This window comes from Eschrichtius robustus, chromosome 19 (assembly GCF_028021215.1).
Source record: "Eschrichtius robustus isolate mEscRob2 chromosome 19, mEscRob2.pri, whole genome shotgun sequence".
Classification (NCBI taxonomy): Eukaryota; Metazoa; Chordata; class Mammalia; order Artiodactyla; family Eschrichtiidae; genus Eschrichtius; species Eschrichtius robustus.
The window spans coordinates 19,296,479-19,316,508 of record NC_090842.1 but is presented as its reverse complement, the minus strand read 5'-3'; the positions used below and the strand labels follow the sequence as shown (position 1 = coordinate 19,316,508).

Genomic DNA, 20,030 nt, shown 5'->3' with positions numbered 1-20,030 from the left:
TTTCACCCCTGTGTCCAGCCTCCAGCCCCTGTCATTTCTCCTGCTGACCTCTCTCCATTCCGCCACCCTGTCTGTGCTGCTACCCTCCTCACTGGCCCTTTCAGTCCACTTTGACCCTCCTCCAATTCAGCCCTATACTTCTTTCTAAACACAGAGTCGCCTCTCCTTGTAAACCCTTCGGTAGCTTCCTTTCACCTCCCAGGAAGGTCCTGGCTCCTCGCTGTAACTTGGGCTGCTCTCCACAACCTAGTTCCTGCTGACCTTCCAACACTTCAGCCCCCAGTCCTGTCTTCACATCACCAGACTGCACATTCCCAGGCACGGGGTGCTGCTCTGGGCCTCTGAGCCTTTGAGTGTGTCATTCTCTCTGCCTGAAACAACATTCCCACCTTTCCTCACCTGCCTCATTCTTACTTCAAATTCAGCATGGGGGTCGCCTCCTCCAGGAAGCTTTCCCTAATCCCTGTGTCATTCATGTATCTACTATTGTTTCTCAAGCCTAACATTTACTTTGTTATATTGAAATTACCTGTTTTGATGTTTTGCTCTTCATTTAGACTATGAGTTTATTGGCCGTGTTTTGCCTGTATTGGGTATGTTAAAATATACCTGCACTGGACGTCTTATTCATTCCTGTATCCCTAGTAGATGTTCAGTAAACGCTTGTTCTGAGTTGATCATTTTATCCCCAATTCTGTATATCCTAATTAATAGGAAATTCTCAGCTCTTTTCTTTCACCCCTGGGGCCCTCAGATAGACTTAGAGAAGGGCAGCCTGGATAGAAGTGACCTCTGGAAAGTGGTATTTCAGCACTTCAACTTGTCCAGGGCCCCACCAGCCACAAGGTATTAATAGTTGGAACATCTTTGTCTGGAAAACAAATGGGAAAGTCTCCTGGATCCTCATCCCATGGAAGCAGAGTGCCCTGATCCACAGCCTGAGTCTCATCTGGATGAAGTTGTTAGTGTCCTTTCTGAGCTCAAGGCCCCCTCTACCTCTTTTTTTTTTTTGGCTGCACTGCGTCTTTTTTGCTGCGTGGGCTTTCTCTAGTTGGGGCAAGCAGGGACTACTCTTCGATGTGGTGCGCGGGCTTCTCGTTGCGGTGGCTTCTCTTGGTGTGGAGCACGGGCTCTAGGTGCGTGGACTTCAGTAGTTGTGGCACGCAGGCTCAGTAGTTGTGGCACGCAGGCTCAGTAGTTGTGGCACACGGGCTTAGTTGCTCCATGGCATGTGGGATCTTCCCGGACCAGGGCTCGAACCCGTGTCTCCTGCATTGGCAGGTGGATTCTTAAGCACTGTGCCACCAGGGAAATTCCTCCCTCTGCCTCTTAAATGAAGCCCAGGCTAGTTTGGTGGCTATCTAGTGGCAGTGTGCCAAGGCTTGTGGTTCCTGCTTCACTGGAATTGATTTTAGCCATTTCTGGGACTTGTGTGGCATTTTAGCCATCTATGTGGTAAACTGGGGAAGTGAGAGACCCTGGAACAGGGTGTTAAACTGCCAGGGTGAAGATGGTGCATTAGAAAAGTAGAGCGAGCCATCCAGGGAAGAGTGAGGTTAGGGCAGCACCCAGAGCAGTGGGTGGTGGTGGGTTGTTGCAGTGGGGGATCAACCCCTGCAGGAGGCCTAGAGGGCCAGGAAGGTATCCATGAGGGAGGAGGCCTTGGGGAAGTGGCTTTCTACACCCTGGTGGGTGATAGTGTTGGAGAACAGGCCTCCAACACTCCACGCCCCCGTTTCAGAAAAGATGAGTCAGAGTAATAAGAGGAATAATTTTAACCTTTAAAAAACATAGGACTTCAACTATGATAAGGGACCCAGGGAGAGTAGGGAGGAGGTTGGAGGCAGTGACAGCTGAGCCTGGTGCATGTTCCTGCCCCTCTTCAGAGTTGAAGAGCAGCATGAAAATTATACCCAGGGGGATGTACATCAAGACCATGGAACTCAGACCCAGTCTTTCATCTGGATCCTTCATGGCATCTGGGCTCCAAGCACTCAGGGGCCAAAGCCATTCTCCCTTCCAGGGAACCATACCAGAGTCAGGTCTTAAGGCTAGGTTTATCCAGGGCCAGGGGGGAGGGGGTAAGGAGGATGGCTGGGATCCCTCCAGAAGTGTCCCTGGCTATGCTGAGTTCCTTTCTTCTGTCTGTGTAGGTGTAGACGGGGCACTGCCTGCAGAGCAGGTTCTGCCAGCCTCGCTAGAGAGGATGCCCCCGTGTCCGTGATGGGCTGTGGGACAAGCAAGGTCCTTCCCGAGCCGCCCAAGGATGTCCAGCTGGATCTGGTCAAGAAGGTGGAGCCCTTCAGTGGCACTAAGAGCGATGTGTACAAGCACTTCATTACAGAGGTGGACAGTGTTGGCCCTCTCAAAGCTGGGTTCCCAGAAGCCAGTCAGGGTGCAAACCCCTGCCCTGGTGCCCCCGCCACCGGCCACACAGAGCCTCCCTCAGAACCACCACGCAGGGCCAGGGTGGCTAAGTACAGGGCCAAGTTCGACCCACGTGTGACGGCCAAGTACGACATCAAAGCCCTGATTGGCCGAGGCAGCTTCAGCCGAGTGGTGCGTGTGGAGCACCGGGCAACCCGGCAGCCATATGCCATTAAGATGATTGAGACCAAGTACCGGGAGGGGCGGGAGGTGTGTGAGTCGGAGCTGCGTGTGCTGCGCCGGGTGCGCCATGCCAACATCATCCAGCTGGTGGAGGTGTTTGAGACACAGGAGCGCGTGTACATGGTGATGGAGCTGGCCACTGGTGGAGAGCTCTTTGACCGCATCATCGCCAAGGGTTCTTTCACTGAGCGTGACGCCACTCGAGTGCTGCAGATGGTACTGGATGGCGTCCGGTATCTGCACGCACTGGGCATCACACACCGAGACCTCAAGCCTGAGAATCTGCTCTACTACCACCCAGGCACTGACTCCAAGATCATCATCACCGACTTTGGCCTGGCCAGTGCCCGCAAGAAGGGTGACGACTGCCTGATGAAGACCACCTGTGGCACGCCCGAGTACATTGCCCCTGAGGTCCTGGTCCGCAAGCCCTACACCAACTCAGTCGACATGTGGGCGCTGGGCGTCATCGCCTACATCCTGCTCAGTGGCACCATGCCCTTTGAGGATGACAACCGCACCCGGCTGTACCGGCAGATCCTCAGGGGCAAGTACAGTTACTCGGGGGAGGTGAGTCTTCTGTCTCGGGGATGTTGGGAGGCCCCTGGATGGGTGGGGGCTCCTATCCTACAGCCCTTAATCAGGGGCATGTGCTCTCAGGGCCATGTTCGTGGGGCCAGACAGATGATGTAAAAATGGTAAAGTGAGACTAGTAGGGTATCTTAGCTTGGATTTCCCCGAAAGTGAGCCCTGAGACAAGGACTTGGAAGCAGATAGTTTAATTGGAATGTGATTCCAGTAAGCACAAGTGAAGGGTGGGGAAAGTGAGGCAGAAAGGGAGTGGAGTGGACTGCCACTGTGGGCCATTGGAACTCAGTTCCACTGGGGACCCTGTGAATAATCATGTGGAATGTGCTCAGAATTGTACCACTGAGGGGCAGGAAAGAGGGTGGGTTTTAATCCACTGACTCTTGTATGAGTCGAGAATTTCCTTGCAGGGGCTTTAAATCCCTGGCACTTCCGGGCTGTTCTGAATGCCAACTAGTGGTGGAGAAAGTCCTCAGGCAAAGAAGCAGAGAGATACAGGCACTGGCCATGGGAAGCTGTCAGCACGCACATGAGCACTGCAGCTGCAGGCGAGCCCAGAGGTGGGCTGAGAGGAAGCAGGGCAGGGCATCCATAGCATCTGGTCCAGAGGACTAGGGCAAGCTAGTGACCATGCCCGGTCTAAAGGAACAGCTGCTTCTCATCTCAGCCCAGTTTTGCCACAGAGCAGGGCGGACTCCATGCACCCAGACATTCCAGTTTTTTAAAGAGAAGCCAGAAAATCTGATCTTAAAGTGTTAAAATATAATTCACATATTTAAGCAGTACCATGTGCTTAACCCAGCAAATGCTTACTTCTGGCCCTAATTCAACCAGCAGGCCATCAGTTTGTGTCTTTGGATCCATTGATAGTCCTGATGCCTGAAAAGACCTGTTAGGTTTCCGCACTGCTGGCAGCTGAAGGGAGGTTCAGAAAGAGTAAGAACTGACAGACAGGATGCTGACCGGGTAGGAGACAAGGCTCACCACAGGAAACGGTGAGCACAGCAAGCTGGATAGAATGTTCTTGGGGAGGTTGGGAAGAAAAGAATGTGTGATGGCTTTATGTGGGAGGTGAGTTAAGCTTTGCAGGATGACAAGATTCTGCCAAGGCAGTGACGGCCCCTCCGCAAGTGCCCCCTGCAGAGTGTTCCCCACAGTGTTCCTCTCAGGCCTGCACTGCTATCCATGCCTCCTGAACAACCCATGGAGAGGGGAGGGAGCTCTGGGACCAGCTCCCTTCTGCAGCCCAGCTTTCCTTCCAGGAATGTTGGACTGGGCCCTCCCTGGTCTCAACCAATTGGCCCAGAGCAGCATTTCCTACAGGAGTTGCCCCAGAGTCTCATGAAGGCAAAGTGCCTGCAGTGCTTGTGGTCCTGTGCTCCATCATCTTCCCTGTCAGCTTCAGGACATGGTCGTGGGGTCAGTCAAGGATTTCCCTCCTGTGAGCATGGGGGCTGGCCTTCCCTAGGCGGTCCCCACATCACGTGCCTCAGGGTGGTGAGAGGAAGGGAGGGAAGCCACCTTCTTCCGGCCAGCTCTGCTGACCACAGGTGAAGGAGAAACTGGGACATTCTCCAGCTCTCCCCTAAAGTTTTTCATGTTTTCTTCTGTGCTCCAAATGGATTCAACAAAACAAACGCCGACTGGCTGGGAAGCCCAGGCTGTGATGCAGTGGTCACAGCGGACACCGCCCTGCTCACCCTTTGGGCTGGGTTTCATCACAGGTCAGAAGAGCCAGAATCCACCTCACAGAGGCAGTGTTGTGCCAGGGCCCTGCCTGGCTTGCCCTTGGAGCTCTGTGTGGTCTAGCTTAGCTACAGGAGGCAGGGAGGTTTCCCAAGAGTTGCTGACAAAGGAAAGATTCTTTCCAGAAGTATGTAGGTTTGCCCAAGAGTTCCTGATTCTGGCAGTTGTTGATCAGGCAGTTTATCTAATGGGAGCTTGCAGAGTCTTGCTAACTGGCTATTGATTATCTGAGGGTGAGAGAATGACAAATAAATAGGGTGGGGAATGAACTCAGGCTTCCTGTTCCTATTGTGGCCACAGACTGGGTCCTGAGACTCTGCTTCCTGCTCTGCTGGAATCACGTGGCACGGGTCTGGGGCTCCCGGTGTGTGTGGGGGCACTGCCCAACCTTTGGCCCCCAATGCCCTTCATCTGAAGCTGAAAACATCAGTTTCCAGTCCCAGATTCAAATCCCTGGCCAGCACTGATGGCACCTGTCTGTTACCAGGAGCTTGGCAGACCCCAAGAGGAGATTCCACCACTATCTGCAGAGAGCTCTGGATTGGGAGGAGTTTGTCTGGGGTATTTCCTGGGTAAGGAGGCCTTATCATTAGATCAGGCTCTCTGAGCTGGAGACCAGGCACCTTTCTCTTATGCTTGTAATTGCCTACCCGTAAGTGCACTGGGGACGATGCAGAGAGACATGAAGGCCTGTTCCCCATCCCCATGAAACTTGAGATTGCCCGGGAGAAAGGACTAGGAATAGGAAATGGCCACAGAATGAACCCTTGTTGGCAGGCACATGCCAGCACAGGCCTGGGCAGTCTGGAACATGGGCCATGGGGCGCAGGTCAGGTGGTGGATTGGCCCCCCTTCTGAGGACTGGGCCCTGCCCCCATCCTCACCCAACCATCTGTCTTCTACTGTGTGATGGTCATTTGCCCTTATGAAGGCATTCTGAGTAAGCAAGGCCCTGTCTGAGAGCCTCAGGGAGGTGTTTCCATCTAGCTTCTTGTGCAGATAAGGGACTGCCCGCTTTGAACTCAGCAAGGTTTGGAGGTGTGCATTCCTCACCTGACAGTAAGTCCCATGGCACTTGGTGCCTTTCTAATAGGCACCCTGCCCCCTTATAGTGGTTTCTCGTGTATACCACACCCTGTCTGGTGTGCTTGTTTCCCAGGGGCTCTATCCCTGCAGCCCTCTTTCAGACTCAGTAGTTTCTGTGGACTTGAATAGAGGACTTCCTTCAGGAGGTGGGCTTTGAGGAGGAGGAAGCTCAGAGAAGGGGATATTGCTCACTGTGCTCCAGAATAAACAGGAGATTGTTTGGGAATAACAGAGCAGAGGTTGATGAGGCTGGGCCAGGCCTGGTGTTTGTTGCTGGGAGCTCTATAGTGCCAGGGATTATTTGGAGATTCCAAGCATTAGGTGGGAGGGAGCCCTCTGGGTTCTTGACAGTGAAGGGGAAATGTAACAGGAAGTGTTGTGGGAGACTAGCTGGGGGGAAACTAACTGGGGGCTGTTGGAATAATCCCAGTTTGGAATGGGGGAGCCTGGTGTCCTGGGGATGTTTGGGTCAGATCAAGGATTCTAGCGAGTGGGCTCAACATAGTACATGTGAGCCAGAGTTTAGAAAGAGAAGGAGTTGGGGGGCAGAGCCGTCCTGCAGCTCTGCAGGAGGAGCATCATCTTACGAGGCAGATTGAGAACGGACCCCAAGCTGCGCTCTGCCCCGGAGAATATGTAGAGTCCTGCTTTGACATCCCCACATGGGACCCAGCAGTGGCGGGATGCACACAAGTGGGGCCTCCTTCAGCACCTGCCCCACAATGCTGACACTCTAGACACTCTAGCCCCCAGCCCTGGCCCCACGCTCCACCCCATTCCCTACACACCATGGGCCCGAGATGTTTGCTCCTTTCACTCCTCACACTATGCTTGTGCTCAGGATTTTCCCTCTGTTCCCAATGTCAGCCTAAGAAATTTGACTGGCTCTCAATCATCCCATTCAAAGATTGCTTCCATTAAGAATCATGCCAACCATTGCCATTGTGGAGCCTACTGAGTACCAGGCACAGGTCTGAGGGTTCTACACCCAGCATGTCTAATCTCTACAATAATCTTGTCAGTGGGTATAATCCCCTCATTTTATAGATTAGTAAACTGAGGCTAATGAGGTTAAGTAGCTTGTCCAGGGTCTCACAGAGGGTGGCAGGCCTGGGATTTGAATCCAGGCCATCTTGGCTTCAGAGTTCTTGGCCTTCCCATGCCCACAGTCTACTTTCCCTGACACATATGCCTCAGCGTGTTGCTGGAGTCTTTGTTTCAGCACTTTCCCAGGCTGTCATCTGTGGACATCTTTTCCCTCCCCGGCCTGTAAGGTTCTTGAGGACAGCATGTGTATCAATACATATGCTCCCAATACTTTCTCCTGCTTCTCTTGAGGGAAGCACCAGTGGTTGCTGGTGAGGCCCTGGGCAAGGACCCAGAAGTGACTGTCAGGTAGACTAGGCTGCTCCTGCTGGCTGGGAGTGTTCTCTTCTGGGGCTGGGCTCCAGGAAGAAGCGGGGAGCCTGCTGGAGATGCACTTAGGGGGTTGTTGGCCAGACCTGCTTAGAAGCAAATGTAGGAATCTTGGAAGAGGAGAGAGTTCTGGAAAGGAAAGCCTGTGACAGGTGATTTTGAGAGGAGAAATCTGAATTTGTATCCAGTGACTGGAGTTGCTGGAGTGGAGAGGGCCAAGCTAGGGTCATGTTGGAAGTGATAGGGAGATACATGTTGGCCAGATGTGAGGAAGGCCTGTGTGAGTGTGAGAGCAGTTTGAAGACACAAAGAGTCACCTTGAAAGAGGGAGCTTCCTGTCATGGGAGGCCTGGAGCAGCTGCTTCTAAAGGAGTGACACAGAAGGTGAGTCATCATCTGTAGACCGTACTAGAGGACTGTTATGGTCCCGCCAACTTGGAGATTCTGTGATTCACTTGACATGAAATGCGACATTGTGGGCCTAACGTTATTGCTTTTGTCAAGAGTTCTATTCCTAGAGGCAGGATGGATGAAGAGGCTCTTGTGGGAATGATGACAGAGTGATGCCATCAGCAGCTTTGCTGTCTGCCACGTTTAGCAACTTTTAATTGTCACCCTCCTCTGCTTGGGCAGTCTCTGAGCTGTGGGCGAGCCCAGGTGACTGCGCCAGGAACAGGTGGGCTTGGGCAAAGGTTCTCACAGAGCCTTGTTCAGGAGAGTGAGTGCTGCCAGGTGGAGGACAGAATCCTGGTGGGAGACGAAGCTCACCTGCAGGACCGATCTGCCACTTCCCGGGGGATTGTGTTGGTGGGAGGTGGCTTTCCAGGGGTGGGTCTCTGGGCTGCAGGCTGACCATCCATCAACTTGGGCCAAGGGGCACTTGCTCAGGGGCTGTGCGTTACACCATGTGGTAGTTCTGATAGCCCTGCAGTAGGATGAGTGCCCAGAGCCAGAGCTGACAAATTTACGTTCCCATCCCAACTGTTTGCCACTTCTTAAAGTGACTCTGACACTTGCCATTCTACCCTGGGATGTTGAGGATAAAATGAAGTGCAGGGCATGTGGTGTGTTCTGGTGCTCTCCACATGAAGGGCGCCAGCGCCTGTGGGGGCTGCTCATGCAGCCTGCTTCATATGTTCTGACGGAGCGGCCAGGTGAGCAGGGATAGGACCTTGCCCCAGAACCATGGGGTGGACTGCCCGGGGGACGTGGGAGAGCTGGAGACTGGACGTGTATGGGCAGCAGAGCAGAATGCAAGGAGGCAGGTGGTGTATTTCTGGGCTCGTGCTTGGATTCTGCTGGATACCTTTAATTGCCTCGTGTTCCCATGGCCAGTGTGGATAGGGGCTCATGTGCCACCCCTGGGCCACTGCTTGGCTCCCTGGGGCCCCATCCTCTTGGCATCCCTCTGCTGTTGTTGCCCTGGTTACACACTCACCTCCTGTGGTGGCAGAAACAGATGCCCATCTCCCCACATTGTTGCATTTAGCATTTTTGCCAAAACGCCTTGCTCCGACCACCTACAGCATCTCGTTATCCCAAGGTCCTTTCATTACTGCTGTTTCCCACCCCCCGCTGCTGAGGTCTCCTCCAACAAAGGGGTATATTGTGGGTTGCGTTCAGAGTGGCTTCTGGTGCCCTATCCGTCCCCTCCCTCTCCTGCTCTTCCCATTGTCTGTCTCCACCTGGATAGCTCTGCCCTTTCACAGGCCCTGTTGCTTCTAGGCCCTTGAATTCCTCTGGGACCTGCTGGGGCTCTTGTTTCTCCCACATTCTGACCTCTTTAAATCTGCTTATGACCCCCCACGCTCATCCCCCGCCTGCCCCCACTGTGGTTAAAGGTGACCTGATCCAACCACACCCCACGGCCGTGCCTCTCCAGACTCTCCTTCCTCGTAGGTTTCTCTGTCTCCCAGTGCGAGTGTGGTGCCCAGACCTGAGCTTTGCTGCAGCATGGCCCGGCCAGCCTGGAGCAGGAGACTGAGTCACCTTCGTCTCTTCACTCATCCTGCCAACCCATGTAGACCTAGTGCCTGCCCTGAGCCAAGTCCTTTGTACCCAGGGTTCCAGGGACACAAACCTCTGGGGACAGAGGCCACAGTACGGGTGACATGCTGACAGCCACCAGGGATCCAAACTGCCTCAGAAATTAGAATGGGAAGAAGTTAAAAAAAAAAAAAAGCCAGGTTAGGCCCTGGAAATCACCTCACTTCAGCAGAACCCTTGAGTGGAGATAGAAGAGACCATTATGTAGCTAGCTCTGAAATCCAGAACCTTCTAGGGCTGTTCCAGGACATTGTTTTTTTTGTTCTTGGTTTTTTTTGAATTTTATTTATTTTTTATACAGCAGGTTCTTATTAGTTATCTATTTTATACATATTAGTGTATATATGTCAATCCCAATCTCCCAATTCATCCCCACTCCCCCCACCCCCTGCCACTTTCCCCCCTTGGTGTCCATACGTTTGTTCTCTACGTCTGTGTCTCTATTTCTGCCCTGCAAACTGGTTCATCTGTGCCATTTTTCTAGATTCCACATATATGCATTAATATACGATATTTGTTTTTCTCTTTCTGACTTGCTTCACTCTGTATGACAGTCTCTAGATCCATCCATGTCTCTACAAATGACCCGGTTTCGTTCCCTTTTTATGGCTGAGTAATATACCATTGTATATATGTACCACATCTTTATCCATTCGTCTGTTGTTAGGCATTTAGGTTGCTTCCAAGACCTGGCTATTGTAAGTAGTGCTGCAATGAACATTGGGGTGCATGTGTCTTTTTTTTTTTTTACATCTCTATTGGAGTATAATTGCTTTACAGTGTTGTGTTAGTTTTTGCTGTATAACAAAGTGAATCAGCTATATGCATACATATATCCCCATATCCCCTCCCTCTTGTGTCTCCCTCCCACCCTCCTTATCCCATCCCTCTAGGTGGTTGCAAAGCACTGAGCTAATCTCCCTGTGCCATGCAGCTGCCTCCCACTAGCTAGCTATTTTACATTTGATAGTGTATATATGTCAGTGCTCCTCTCTTACTTCTTCCCAGCTTACCCTTACCCCTTCCGTGTCCTCAAGTCCATTCTCTACGTCTGTGTCTTTATTCCTGTCCTGCCCCTGGGTTCATCAGAACAATTTTTTTTTTAAGATTCCATATATATGTGTTAGCATACGGTATTTGTTTTTCTCTTTCTGACTTAACTTCACTCTGTATGACAGACTCTAGGTCCATCCACCTCACTACAAATAACTCAATTTCGTTTCTTTTTATGGCTGAGTAATATTCCATTGTATATATGTGCAACATCTTCTTAATCCATTCATCTGTCGATGGACACTTAGGTTGCTTCCATGTCCTGGCTATTGTAAATAGTGCTGCAATGAACATTGGGGTGCATGTGTCTTTTTGAATTATGGTTTTCTCTGGGTATATGCCCAGTAGTGGGATTGCTGGGTCATATGGTAATTCTGTTTTTAGTTTTTTAAGGAACCTCCATACTGTTCTCCATAGTGGCTGTATCAATTTACATTCCCACTAACAGTTCAAGAGGGTTCCCTTTTCTCCACACCCTCTCCAGCATTTGTTGTTCGTAGATTTTCTGATGATGGCCATTCTAACCGGTGTGAGGTGATGCTTCCTTGTAGTTTTGATTTGCATTTCTTTAATAATTTAAAATATTTTCTTGGCCGCACCGCACAGCATGTGGGATCTTAGTTCCTCGACCAGGGATTGAACCCACACCCCCTGCATTGGAAACACAGAGTCTTAACCACTGGACTGCCAGGGAAGTCCCCATCTCAAGTTTTTTTTTTTTTAATTAATTAATTTATTTATTTATGGCTGTGTTGGGTCTTCGTTTCTGTGCGAGGGCTTTCTCCAGTTGCAGCGAGCGGGGGCCACTCTTCATCGCGGTGCTCGGGCCTCTCACTATCGCGGCCTCTCCTGTTGCGGAGCACAGGCTCCAGGCGCGCAGGCTCGGTAGTTGTGGCTCACGGGCCCAGTTGCTCCGCGGCATGTGGGATCTTCCCAGACCAGGGCTCGAACCCGTGTCCCCTGCATTGGCAGGCGGATTCTCAACCACTGCGCCACCAGGGAAGCCCCCCATCTCTAGTTTTAGAATGCAGCTTTACCATCCTTTAAGTTGTCACGCCTTTTCTCATTTTATTTTTATCTTCGAGATTCTCTGCCTCTTTTTTTTTTAATAAATTTATTTATTTATTTATTTATATTTGGCTGCGTTGGGTCTTCGTTGCTGTGTGCGGTCTTTCTTTAGTTGTGTCGAGTGGGGGCTACTCTTCATTGCGGTGCGCGGGCTTCTCATTTTGGCGGCTTCTCGTTGCAGATCATGGGCTTGAGGCACACAGGCTTCAGTAGTTGTGGCACGCGGGCTCTAGCCTGCAGGCTCAGTAGTTGCGGCACGTGGGCTCAGTAGTTGTGGCTTGTGGGCTCTAGAGCGCAGGCTCAGTAGTTGTGGCGCACAGGCTTAGTTGCTCCGCAGCATGTGGGATCTTCCCGGACCAGGGCTCGAACCCGTGCCCCCTGCGTTGGCAGGCGAATTCTTAACCACTGTGCCACCAGGGAAGCGCCTCTGCCTCTTTTTAAACCTCTACTATCTTCTTCCTTTTTCTCCTGTCAGCCTCTCTCCCTCAACATCTTTCTCTTTTCTGCTGCTCAGGCCCCCCCCACCCACAGCATGGTCTCAGCACGGTGGATACTGCCTGGTCTGGAACTCCAGACACCAGGATGGTGAGTGTCTTGACCAGAGGAGGAGATGCTGGCTCTACAGCCCCACAGTGTCTAATTGTGCTGATTTTTTCAAAACACTTTTCCTCATGGTTAACATCAGAGTGTGCTGTTCTTATCATACTAATAGTTCTGCTCTCCTGAGTAAACCTGAAGCTCCATTTCCCAGAATTTCCTCTGTGCCCTTCTCTCTGCTCTCATTCAGGCCCATGTCAGTACAGGAAGGAGGGCTTGAACGTGGGAATGCTGGATCTGAAAACACATGTTCAGACAAAGCTGAGGGAAGAACTGAGTCATGGGAGCAAAGCCCAGGCTTCTTTCTCCCCGTTCGTCCCCTAGCATCTCTTTGCCTGGGCTTCCTTCTCTGCCACGGAACCTTCCCCAGTGTCATCATGGGCTGGAAGAGAACCCATAAAGGTCAAGACATCAAGTCAGCTTAAACGTTAGATGCTCTACTTCTCTTCCTCACGTGCAGCCAAGTGGGGAAAAAAGATGGGGAGCCATCTTCTTACAACCCAGGACTTTATAAACTGGAAGAGACTTAGAATTCATTGCATTCAGCTCCTTCATATTAAAAGTGAGGAGGCTGTGATTTCTCTATGGTCAGCCGAGACGGTAGACCTAGAACGCAGGTCACTGGGCTTCCAGCCCAGCACTTCAGTCTGTCACTCAGATGCCATCCCAAAGAGACGCTAGGCCTTTTTCTCCCCTTACTTGAGAGCCGTCAGACCTGCTTACCAGAGGGTGTCTAGGGTAAGCCCCGTGAGCTGGGTTTGCTGCTGGAAGGAAGCAGCTTCTTCCTCCCTCTACAGCCTAGGCCTCGAGAGCTGGTTCCAGCCCTTGTTCCCTTAGCCCTGGGGCTCAAGGCAGGACCATGGAAGTAGCTTGAGTAACATTCTTCTTGCCAGGCCCTTGTGACATTAGAGCTAGAGCAAGTGAATGAGACTGGGACGGGAGGAAGTGTGTCCTCTGAGCTGGAGTGGCAAGCCCTTTCTGGTCTGGTGCCTCCCTCTGAAGGGAGAGTTGGATTCAGCTGCTGAGTGTCACCAGGAGTGACTGGTCCCACGGAAGCAGGGCGATGAGGAGGGTGAAGTTGGTTAGGAAGTGCTCATGGGGGAGATCCTTCTTCTACCCTATTGGTTTCTCTGCTGTTACAGCATCAGGAGTAGGTATCCGAGCTGCAAGGACTCTGGGGGTTACAGCGTAGGCAGAAGGGCGGCAAGCTCGATGGTCAGAAACAGGGTGGAGGTGATGCCCTTCCTCCTACAGCCTCTTCTTGTCCTCCTCTTGGGGCAGGACCCCTCACCCACACAGCTCATGAGAGACTGACTTGTGGCCAGGAGGGTGCGGGCTGTCACCCTGAGTATTGCAGCTGTCCTCTGCACACTCAGGTCTCAGGGAGACCTGAGTGTCTGGAGGCAAGGCCGACTGACATTTTGATGTTCCCTTTCATGCCCCATGCTCTTTGCCAGCCGAGAAATGGGTGGAAGCCTCTAGGAGACTGGCCAAGTGGTACCTGGGGCCTGTCCCTTCTGCCACCCACCTGAGGCTTACATGTGTCCCTGATCTGGCCCCAAGTATACTGAGGCAAAAGGTCTGTCCTTTACCCACAGCTGGCAGTTAGAGCTGTGGAAACTGAAGAGCATGACAGTTTATCATTTTCCTTTTTCCTCATGCCCATTTTTCTTTCTCTTTCTTTTGGCTCCACCGTGCGGCATGTGGGATCTTAGTTCCCCGACCAGGGATCAAACCTGTGCCCCCTGCAGTGGAAGAGTGGAATCCTAACCACTGGACTGCCAGGGAGTTCCCGTTTTTCTTTTCCTCACTTGGCTGCATATGAGGAACAGAATGTTACCTGGCCAGTCAGTCAGAGGCTGCCAGACATACTCATGTGGCTCCAGAGGCCCGAGCATGTTGGGGAAGCAGGTGGGTTGGTCTGCATGTGTTGATCGCTTTCTTTTTTTTAATTTGGTTGTGCTGGGTCTTAGTTGCGGCAGGTGGGCTCCTTATTTGCGGCTCGTGGGCTCCTTAGTTGCAGCAGGTGGGCTCCTTAGTTGCAGCTCGAAGGCGCCTTGGTTGCTGCTTGAGGGCTCTTTAGTTGCGTCTTACCAGCTCCTTAGTTGTGGCTCGCTGGCTCCTTAGTTGCGGCACATGGGCTCCTTAGTTGTGGCATGTGAACACTTAGTTGCGGCATGCGTGTGGGATCTAGTTTCCTGACCAGGGATCGAACCCGGGCCCCTTGCATTGGGAGCACGGAGTCTTAACCACTGTGCCACCAGGGAGGTCCCGATCGCTTTCTCAGGAGGTGCTGAATTGGACTTGGCCAGAAGCGTGGCCATGGGTGAGTGTGGAAGGCCTTGCTTCGCTTTTGTGAGCCCTGTTGGAGACCTCCAAGGGGCCACTATTCTGGAGGTCAACATAAGCCCCTGCCCCGCTGTCAGTGGGTTGGCTTGAGGACCACCTTCCCGTGTTTGTCCTGTTTGACTTCCCACTGCAGGTCCCTCAGTGTGTGAGGGTTAGGCTGGGTGCCATTGCACAGCCCGGTTCTCATGTCAGGACAGCTCGAGTCACATTGCCTTAGGGGACCCACCTGGCCCAGCTGCTCACAGTTCTTCAAAGATGGGGGAGAGCTGGGGCCTGCCAGAGAGGGTGGGCTGGCCCTCAGACTAATGAGCCCATCAGCATTCCTCACACTGCTGCCTGTACAAGGTAATTGGAGAGGCGAGCGCCTGGGGGAGGAGGAGGGGCAGATCAATCCGGCTCACTTTGGCGATCATGGCAACAAGCATCAGGGGTTGACAGCTGGTGTGAGCCTGTGTCACTCTGGAGGTGGAGATGCTTAAGCCCACAGTGCGTGTCTAGTGAGAGGCCCATCTGAGGCTGCACTGGACTGGTTTGGAGCTGCAGGAGGCCTTGGTTTGACTGGGTATGGATATGAAGTGGGGATGCCTCCGATCCATCTGTGTTCAGGTTCCTGACTTGTGAGTCCAGCTTCGCCACTTTTTATTCTGTCATTTGCAGAGGAGTTGCCTCTCTTCTGGCTTGACTGGACCAAGGGCCAGGGGCAGAATCCATGTCCCAGCCCTGTTTGGCTGGCCTGGGCTGGCAGCTCTGTCTTGGAGCTGTCCCGCCAACAGTCCAGGCTGAGCTGCAGTGTGTTCCCCAGTGATTTCTCCTTTTCTTGGAGACCATAAAAGCCGCCGTGCAGCACAAGCACAGGTATTCCCATGACCTGTTCCAGCTCTAGGTTTGCTTTGTCCATCAGTGGCCCCATTATGCCTGCGTCTTTCCATTTCTCAAATGAGTGACAGGGGCCACAGTGTGTCTGTGGTCTAGATTGGCTGGCCCCTCACAATGGCTCTTTGTGTTCAGGTGGCAGCAGCAAGCCATGGGGCTTTCTTGAACTGAGAGCCCACAGCTACTGTGGCAACTGTCTAGTCCAGTCACCCTGCATGTCAGCCTCAGTATCAGAGCCCTGAGTTACACAGGCCTGCAGGGAAATGTGGACCAGGCTGCCTGCATGGGAGGGCTGTTGCTCCCTGCTCTCCCTCACTGCTCACAGACAGCACGGGATTTATGGGCCCTAACTGCCCTCCTCCTGGAGGCCAGTCGCTTGCCAGGAATCACTGGGAGCTGGCCCATTGGTGAGGAGGACCCTGTTAGGTGGCTATTTAGAAATCTGGGCTTTCTGTGACTTTCTTCCAGTTCAGCTCAGTAAAAGTTGAGATTTGCCTTCCAAAGGGCAAGTCAGGATAACAACTACAAGTAGCTCCACCCCTTCTTCAGGACTCCAGATGAGTCTTTTCCTTGTTTCCTACCCCACCCCACCCACTGCCTCCCGGTACATCGAAATCAGTGGGGAAGGGCATGGGGGAAGAGTTGGGGGTCAAGGAAGCCTGACTGGGGGTAGCGATACTGTGTTAGTGTGTCTGCTGAGTGGGCGTGCAGCTACCCAAAATGTGGGCTCTCAGACTTCCCTGAGCCCCTTGGAGAGTGTGTTCAGGGGCTCCTCAAGGTGAAGGGCACCATGGGGTAGAACAGTCAGACCTCTCACCAGACAGGAAGGAGGGTGATAGTGCCCCTGGCATCCCAGCCGAACCACCTGGAGCAGGTTCAGCAAAAGTCCGAGCCACCCACCCTTTGGAGAGTGTCAGAGCCCGTGCCAGAGTGCTCCCATGAGATGCAGGGACTCGGAGAAGTGCTTACTCGGAGAACTCCCTCCTTCGGCAGAGTAAGTCAAGGGCCCGGGCGTCTGAGCCCCACATCCTGGAAGCAGCTGCAGGAGAGGGCACCCATCAGGTGCCACGCATGGGTGGTTTACTGGCTGAGCCTCTATCTACTGAGTGCCTCCTGTATGCCCGGCACCAGGCACTGGTGAACAGCTAAGCATGGTCTAATGGGACCAATAAACTTGAAATTATTCGAATAGCTGCTTAGCACTGGGGGCTAAGAGAGGGAGTGTGAGCAAGTGTCCTTTAACCTGAGAACCTGAGGATTCAGCCAGGTGAAGACAGTTTGTGCAGGTTGAGGCCCTGAGACAGACGGCTGTTCGGTGTGTGGCTGAGATGAGGCAGCCGTGGGTGCGTGTAGCAGAGCAGGCTTTCTGCTGAGGAAAGAATATACTAAAACGAGGTTGACACAGGGTACTGCCAGGAGCCCCTGTGTGGCTTAGAGAGGTCATGCAGACATGAGAAGCACCCCTGAGAAGGGTCCTGATCCCTGCTGGGCTCCCAGGATCCCCCTGCTATCCCAGCAGATGGAGAAATCTAGTTGCCTTGAATTGTTTCCTTTTCTCCTCATGGCTGAGAGGCTGAGGCTGAGGCTGATGCAGAGGATGCAGTGATTATTTTGGCCACTTTTTCAGGTGGAAGGGAGGGCGGACCCTGTTTTTAAGGACTAGGAAGTGGCCCGGTATGGGCATCCAGTGATGGGAGCTTAAGTCCGGCTCAAGATATGGTGGAAGGTTTGGGTCGTTCTCATTAAATCGCCCTGAGTTATGGTGGTCCTGGGGTAGGTTGGGTGGTCTTGACGGGGACCACCTCCTTGAACCAGGCCTTGAGTCCAGGGCACCTTTGAAGTTTGCTCCTCGGGGAAGGGGTGGATCCTTCACCTCCTAGCACATTCCTTGTCACTCAGAGAGCAGCCTCTGCTCAGTGGCCTGGGTCAGCACTGGGTGGGAAGGGGAGGCCCGGAATGCTCTGCGTGGGAGGAGCCGGGCAGTTCCTCTCTCTAGGGGGAGAGTGCAGGGCTACTGGACAGGTCTGAGTGCTGTGTAGGTGACGTCATCGGGATGTTCAGGGCAATGTTGAGTGTGCTCGCTCTAATGCTTGTCCTTGGCTTCTAGCCCTGGCCCAGCGTGTCCAACCTGGCCAAGGACTTCATTGACCGCCTGCTGACGGTGGACCCCGGCGCCCGTATGACGGCACTGCAGGCCCTGAGGCATCCGTGGGTGGTGAGCATGGCAGCCTCTTCGTCTATGAAGAATCTGCACCGCTCCATCTCCCAGAACCTCCTCAAACGCGCCTCCTCGCGCTGCCAGAGCACCAAATCTGCCCAGTCCACGCGTTCCAGCCGCTCTACACGATCCAACAAGTCTCGCCGAGTGCGGGAGCGAGAGCTGCGGGAGCTCAACCTGCGCTACCAGCAGCAGTACAATGGCTGAGCTGCCAGGCTGGGGTGCAGACATGGCATGGCCCCAGCCTGGCCACACATCGCTGTGCCATCTGGGCCCACCGCCCTCTCTAGAGATAGGTCTCTATGGTCAGTGGTAGGTGAATGGCCCCAGCCCCTTCTCTGTGCCTTCAGCAGTCCCCATCTTCACCCTGGGCCTGAGTCTGGTGTGACAGAGTGGAGGGAGCCCTGGGGCGTACGAGCCCCCTGAACGGGGAGCCTGGTCTGGCACTAATGCTCCTTTTGCTGGACAACTGCTCTGGTACATATTGGGGGAAGGGCAGGACCTGGCCTTCAGTCTCCTCACCTCTTGGCTCTTCCCTAGACCAAATGAGCATGCAGTGCCAGGTAGAGGGCGTCCTGTGGTCCCAGGACTCTTCGGGACAGTTAGTTCTGGAATCCCCCCTTTCCTCTACCAAGCCTTCCTGTCTGCCCTCCCCCCGCCCCACATTCCATGGCGCCCTGATCCTCATGACTATGCTCCAGTGCGAGGCCCAGGTAGGCCCACAGCTTGTGCCTTGGCTGGACTCTCAGCCCCTGGCTAAGTCTAAACAGCCTCCCACCTCCCAGCCAAGATCTGTCTTCCTTTATGGTGCCCCCAGGGACCCCTCCCGGCCCCAGGACTTGCCAGGATCTCTGGTGGTAGGACCATGGAATGGTCCTTGGCCCTCTGGACTGTGTGGCCACGTTGGTAGCAGGCTTGCTCCAGGCTTCAGCCTCTCTCTGACTATGAGAGTTCCTGCCCACCAGCCTACTGCACTCAGTGCCTTCTTTACAGAGCCTACTATCACCTCCCTCTCCCCCTTCGATGCCCATTCTATTCCCCAGGTGCCTCCTTCCCAACTGTGCGGGGTTAAAAGGAGCCCCACTGCTGCTACCTGGGGGATGGGGGCACCTGGGCCAAAGCAAAGGGCAGGGGCTTCCGGGGGAGAGCCCCATCAGGATTCCAGTGTCAGCCTTGGTTCCACCCTTGGTGTTGCCTCTCCCTTCAGGTGCTGCTGTTCCCTCCTCTGCAGCTGCATGAAGGAGCCATCTAGCGTCTGGCATGAGTATGGGCGGCCTAGGAATGAGCACCATGCTCTCCCTTTATCCTCCAAGAGGAAGTCGAAAGGAAGGAGCTGCTGCATTGAGGGAGGGTCCCCCGGGGTGCTCAACTCTATCCCCTTCTGCTGAGCTTCTGCGCAGCTCCCTGGAACTTAGCCATACTGTGTGACCTGCCTCTGAACCCTGAGTGCCTGGGGCACTGACCTTCTCACGGTGGCCTTGCTCAGTCCAGCCTGTCCCTGCTTCTTTTCACAGCATTACCCTTCCATTCTGGGCCCCGCTGAATCTCTGTCTGGAGGGAGCCCCTGCGAGAGGCGGGTGGAATTGGGTGGCTGCTTTCCCAGAGGTCTGAGCCAGACCATCCCGCTGTCAGTCATGGTGCCTCCCCACCACCACAGACGGGGCTGGAACCCAAGCCCTGTCCCTCCACAGCTGCTTTCAGTGGGTGGGAAAGAGCCAGGGCCCAGCTTTAGCCTTAGCTGGACTGCAGGTCCCCTGCCAGCAGGGAGGGTTTGGCTCTCAGTTCCTCCCAGTGGGTTCCCTTGGGCTAGGCCCTCCTCTTTTTGCATGTGCCACCTCCAGTGGGAAACCAAGCCAAAAGAGACCACTCTGGGCCAAGTCATCCGTGCCTTGTACACCCCCTCCTTCTGTTTCCAGTTCCCCTAGCACAAGGCAGTGGAAAGCCCAAGCCCCATGGCCTCAGAATTCCCCCTACTTCCCCAAGTGCCTCTGGGGATTTATTTCCTCTTTTGGCCAGGATGGGCCTGGTCCTGAAGGTAGGACGGAGGGAGTTTGGAGACTTGGGCCTTTATGCCATGGACTGTGGATGGAGAATGTGCAGTTATTTATTTTGTGTACTCAGTTTGTAAATGTATCCTTCGTACTCAATAAACAGGCTGCCTTCCCCAGGGAAAGCTGCCCATTCATTCCGACAGCCCAGTCTCTTGCTGTGGACAAGAGGTTGCCCAGGAGGTGGTGGGGAGGTGGGGAGAGCCCAGCCTGGTCACGGCTAGTCTAGGAGGATCCTGACTCCTCAACACCTGCCGTGCCAGAAGACAAAGTCCGCTTGGGGAGTGGGGCCCCCAAGAGCCTCTCCTTTTCCCTGAACCAGGAAGACAGAC

The 20,030-nt window shown here is 53.6% G+C and overlaps 1 protein-coding gene across 2 annotated transcripts in view; it reads left to right on the top strand.

Annotated features, from left to right (window-relative positions):
* PSKH1 (protein serine kinase H1) overlaps positions 1 to 19,843 on the top strand; it is a 29,865-nt gene extending 10,022 nt beyond the window's left edge. Inside the window, exons 2-4 of one of the 2 annotated variants that reach the window (XM_068528760.1) lie at positions 2,154 to 3,180; positions 13,926 to 14,121; positions 17,540 to 17,664. In XM_068528760.1, the coding sequence (XP_068384861.1) occupies positions 2,224 to 3,180; positions 13,926 to 14,121; positions 17,540 to 17,580 (1,194 nt within the window). In that variant the 5' untranslated portion in view covers positions 2,154 to 2,223 and the 3' untranslated portion in view covers positions 17,581 to 17,664. Of the gene's footprint in view, positions 1 to 2,153; positions 3,181 to 13,925; positions 14,122 to 17,539 lie in introns of both variants that reach the window. The other variant, XM_068528759.1, reaches the window with a different exon arrangement.
* Positions 19,844 to 20,030: the final 187 nt, after the last annotated feature.